Raw genomic sequence first — 5,583 nt, forward strand, 5'->3', positions numbered from 1 at the left:
GGAGGAGACGGAAGGAGGAAGGAAGGAAGGAAGGAAGGAAGGAAGGAAGGAAGGAAGGAAGGAAGGAAGGAAGGATGGATTTTTTCATGGTAAAGGGACTGGAGTCCGTGTTGATGAAAACATCTTGGTGGCTGCCATGACTGGCAGTGGCTGCAACAGTGCAGTGATGGGGCTGCGGCCTTCCCCTGATCAGCCTGGTTGACTCCCACAAAGGGAGGCCAGACTGTGGCTTAGGCCCTCTCCCCAAGGGGAGCAGGGAGCGGGCCTACGCCATCAGTAGGACATCCCCTGAGCGGCAGTCAGATTGGAAAGGATGCAGGCTGGGCTGAGGGACCACCACCCCAGTGCATCAATTTCATGCACCGGGCCTCTAGTATTAAAATAAAAGCTAATATTAATATTTTTAAAAATTAGGTGAGAGATTATTGTCTTTCTTAATCTCATACATAAGGACTCTACCAACAGCTGAAAATGTAAAAATAGCTATCAGGGATTGCTTTAAGGACTTCTAAATATCAACAAGAAAGATTTCACAGGAAGAACATGAAGAAATTTTTAAATATGCCAGAAAAACTGAAAGCTTCCCCTGCTAAGATCAAGAATAATATAAGGATGCTGTTTTTACCACTGCTATACAACATAGTTCTGAAAGTTCTAGCCAAAACAATTGGACAAAACAACAAATTAATTAATTAATTAATTAATGGTATTCAAATAGGAAAATATAAGTACAACTACTTCTATTTCCAACTACTTCATAATATGAACCTATATATGTAGAAAATTTCAAAGAAACCACAAGAAAGCTACTAGAGCTAATAAATGAATTCAGCAGTGATGCAAAATATATAATAAACATGCAAAAATCAATTTTGTTTCTATACACCAGCAATGAACAATCTGAAAAGGAAATTAAGAAAGCAATTCCATTTACAATAGCATCCAAAGAATAAAATACCTAGGGATAAACTTAAGCAAGAAGGTCAATGATGTTTACACTGAAAATTTACAACCTGTTGATGAAAAAATTAAACGAGACCTAAATTAATGGACAGACAACTAGCATTCATGGTTTCAAGACTCAATATTGTCAACTCAACGTGATAAACAGAATCAACACAATCCCTATCAAAGTTCCAATAGCCTTTTTTTGAGAAATGGAAAAGTAGATTCTCAAATTTATAGGAGAAGGAGAGATGGGAGTAATTGCTTCATGGGTACAGAATTTCTGTTTGGGGTAATGAAAAAGTCTTACAAAAAAGACAGTGGAAATAGCTACACAACATTGTGAATGTAATGCCACTAAATCATACACTTAAAATGATTATAATGGCAAATTTTATAGCATATATATTTTACCACAATAAAAAAATATGTCAAGGATGAGAAAGAACATATATGTAATTTCTAGGTAGGGACTGTGTGATTATCCTGCATATGTAGTGATATGGAATAATCTTGAATATACATAATTAAGGAAGAAAATGGCATAATCATTTTTGTCTCTTTTTTATTAGGGAAAAAAGAGTAGTATAGGGAGACTCCATGCATATAAAACAGGAGGAAGGATATCTATCAATTCATTCCACAGAAATTGGAAAGACTTTAAAAGTGTGACAATACCAAGTGTTGACAAAGATGTAGGTTGGCAAGAATGCTCATACACCACTGACAATTCAATCACCCCATGGTATAACCTACTTGGAAAGCAATTTGGCAATTTCCAATTTAATTCTTATATGACCCTAGGTCAGTGTTCTCTAATAGAATTTTCTGCAATGATGAAAATGTGCTATATCTGTGCTATCCAATACAGTAGTCAGTGGTCACTTGTGATCTATTGAGCATTTAAAATGTGAATGAGGAATGAAATTCTTAATTTTATTTTACTTAAATTGTGTGGTACTTATATAATGTAATATCAACAGTGAAAATGAATGAACAAGGGCTACATATATTGATAGGGATAAATCAAAAAGCAACACTAAAGGGAAAGTAAATTGTAGATCAATGTATAAAACATCAACAAAACATTATACAAAGTTTTGAAATATATAAAGTAAAATCATATTTTCCTATGTGGGATATAAAACTGATAGCAACAAATGAGCAAATAAGAAAAATAAAAACTCACAGACACAGACAACAGTATGGTGGTTACCAGACGGAAGGGAGTAGGAGGGTAGAAAAGGGTAAAGGGGATCAAATATATGGTGATGGAAAAAGATCTGACTTTGAATGGTGGTCATACAATGTAATACACAGATGATGTATCAGAACTGTACACTTGAAACCTATGTAATTTTATTAACCAATGTCCCACTCAATAAATGTAATTTAAAAATAAATTTAAAAATACAGAATTACAAAGTAATATTACATATGTCTTAGGAAAATATGCAGATGAGAAAAAGTATGTCATTATCCCAATACTTCCTAATACATTCAGAGGAGGAGTGATTACTGGTCCCATTGCTGAGACAGTTAAGTGTATTCCAGTTCAGTACCAGGTCTTTGGTAACATGCCTACAGAAGCCAGGCATTGAGAACAGAAAGAGAGCAGACAGAAATAAACAGGGATAGCATGGGGCCCACGTCATTTTCCAATCTTGGTTTCAAGGCAAAGCATTCTTATGATCTAGATGTCTTCCCTCTCCTCTGAGCCAGGGACCCTACTGGTATTTCCTTAACTAACCCAGAGACCACCTATAGGTCACATTCTTCAATTCTTAAGATTTCTAAATCTGTGTGACAATCATTTTTTAACCTTTAAAAATGTGAAACCGGCCCAGCTGGTGTGCTTCAGTGATTAAGGGCTGATCCATGAATCAGGAGGCAACGGTTCGGTTACAGGTTAGGACAGGTTTCATCCCCAGAGAGGGGAAAGGTGTAGGAGGCAGCCAATGGGTGATTCCCTCTCCCTTCCTCTCTCTGAAGTCAATAAAAACATATTTTTAAAATAAATGTGAGACCATAATAATAGTAAAGAAATACAACTTTTCATTTTAAACTTACAGCTGCTCTGGGGGGAGTCACTGGAGAAACATGTCGAGGAACACTCACTGGTTGTCTAGAGACTTTTCCTTGATTTTTTCCATCTGACCTGAAAGACAGAATTACTTTTGAGCTAAATGAAGTTTAAAATATTTCTATATGGCGTATTACGCATACCTTGCATATTCCCAAAAACAGAATAATGATGTTGGTAGAGGTGATTACGATAATCATGATGACAGATAAATTTGTCCCAGCATTTTTAACAGCTTTCACACATTTCTAATCCTTACAGTACTAGAAAGTTTTATTAACCTGTTTCACAATGAAATGAAATCCTGAGAAATTATAAAATTTTGGTCAATGAGACTAAACTTTGACTTTTCTCCTCAATTCTTCCTAAAATCAGAGAAGAGTAAAAGCATACTTTTAAGCTACAAAATTTAAAGTAGTCACTCTAAGAACTAGGAAGTTCAGAAGGAGCAAACGATAAGCTGCAAATATATCAGTTGACTTTCAAACATGCTGAGGCAAAAGCAAGTCAGCTAGGAAGAGGTGTATAGGACGTAGCTAAAATTTCGGAGATGCAGACTGGGGAATTACATGACTTGGTCAGTCTGAAGTGTGTAAGAAAGAGAAAGAACAGATAGGAAGATAAATCTATTGTAGACTATGTTAAAAATTAAAGCTCACATCAGGATACTCTAAGAAAATACTCTGTGTGAGAAAAATAGAGCAATGAAGTAAAGGTAAGCAATCAAGGAGGGTATGTATATTTTGAAATCATTAACATAATAAAACTTATTGCTAAGTAATTACACAGTGCCAGTTAATGTGCTGTGGGTTTTACTTGTTAATACTTTATTCATTTAATCTTCACATCAACTTTAAGAGATAGGTATTATTATTGCTATTATTATTATTATTATTTTAGAAGAAGTAAAATAAGAGTTTTACTATTCAAAGAGTTTCATTATTCCAGTTCATAATTCTAACAAGTAACAAACTGGAACTTAAATTTAGAGCTGATTACAAGGTCCATGCTTATCTATGCTACATTCTATTGCCAACATATAAATGATAGTTGAGAGATAGTAGTACAAGTGTTAAACATACAGATTAGATATGTTAGTTGTCTGAATTATGACAACCCTTTCTTCCACCAAAACTTATTTCTTAAAAGCCTATAATTTAAAAATCCTCTTCCCCAAACCGTGATTTGAACAGCTCTTCCTCTGTGAGAACTGATTCTTAAAACAGACATGGGAGAAAAATTTCAACATTTATACTTTTAAATCTTTATTGTGTATTTTAATCTCTAATTAAGAAGTCCAAATCAGAAACTATAGCCCAAAATCCTACTTATCCCACTATCAAACATTAATGTTAAGCAAAATAAATTCTAAGGGCCATTTTCAGTATATACAGGCTGGTTACCATAATACTTTCCCCTCATCATTTTAAGAGGTAGCTGAATAATCATTATCCTTCTACCCCTGCTAATCATGTCCAAAGAATAGAGAGAAAATTTAGAACCCTATTTTTAAAAAAGCCTCTATGATATGACTATCATCATTATAATTACTTAAATTATATTATATGAATTTAGAAAAAAAATCTAAGTACTCATATGTTTGTGATCTCTTCTTTCTGAAGCAGCTTTGCCGTAGTTGATTTCTCTTGAAGAAGACAAAAGCAGCAAGCACAATAAGGGGAACAATTAAGAAGAAGAATACTAGAAGTCCATCCCTCAGTGCAGTATTCTTATCTAGAAAGAAGAATTTATATTTATGATCATTAAATTAGAAGTTAACTCATATTAACTAGAACATAGTAGGTGATATAAATGTTTAACATTAATTTTCAGATTGTTCAAAAGTTAAACTGATATAAATTATATACACAGAGAAGTCTGCTCATACTTCATCCCTGCCCACTTCTTTTTGCCTTCCCCAGAAGAACCATTTATTAATATCTTATATTATCTCACATTATTTCTTTATGAAAATATAAGCAAGAATAAAGTATGTTATTGTTGTCAACCTTTGCTTACATAAAAGGTAGCATACCATAAACACTACATAGCATGTTACTTTTTTCACTCATCTATATATCTTCCCAAACCATACATTGAGAACCACCTCATCTTCTGTACAGTTATACAAAACTACATTGCAAGGATGTCCTATAGTTTAATGAACCAGTACCCAACTGATACTTTCATTTTTTTAATCTTTTGTTATTTAAAAATGCTATAATGAATAACCCTAAAATAATGCTATTATTATAATGAATAATAACAATGGGTGCTGGCATATCTACACTAATAAAAGAGAAACATGGTAATTGGCGTACAACTGCTACCCTTTTCATTGGCTAATCAGCGAGATATGCAAATTAACTATCAGCCAAGATAGTGGCCGGCAGCCAGGCAGCTTGAAACTAACATGAGGCTTGCTTGCCTCAGTGACGGAGGAACCCAACGTTCCCTGCCTGCCGCTGCAGGCCTCTGAGCTTGCAGTTTCAGAAACATTGTAACAAATATAGAAGCTAAACAAACTCCAGAAACCTGCTTTCAGCCAGCTGGGA

General features: G+C 34.4%; 1 protein-coding gene across 1 annotated transcript in view; it reads right to left on the reverse strand.

Moving 5' to 3' along the window:
- The window catches only part of ADAM9 (ADAM metallopeptidase domain 9), a 110,307-nt gene that overhangs the window by 15,010 nt on the left and 89,714 nt on the right, over positions 1–5,583 (reverse strand). The window contains 2 exon segments of the mRNA XM_006765559.2: positions 3,016–3,103; positions 4,621–4,762. Coding sequence (XP_006765622.1) covers positions 3,016–3,103; positions 4,621–4,762 — 230 coding nt within the window.

Source organism: Myotis davidii, unplaced genomic scaffold (genome assembly GCF_000327345.1).
Source record: "Myotis davidii unplaced genomic scaffold, ASM32734v1 scaffold93, whole genome shotgun sequence".
Taxonomy (NCBI): domain Eukaryota; kingdom Metazoa; phylum Chordata; class Mammalia; order Chiroptera; family Vespertilionidae; genus Myotis; species Myotis davidii.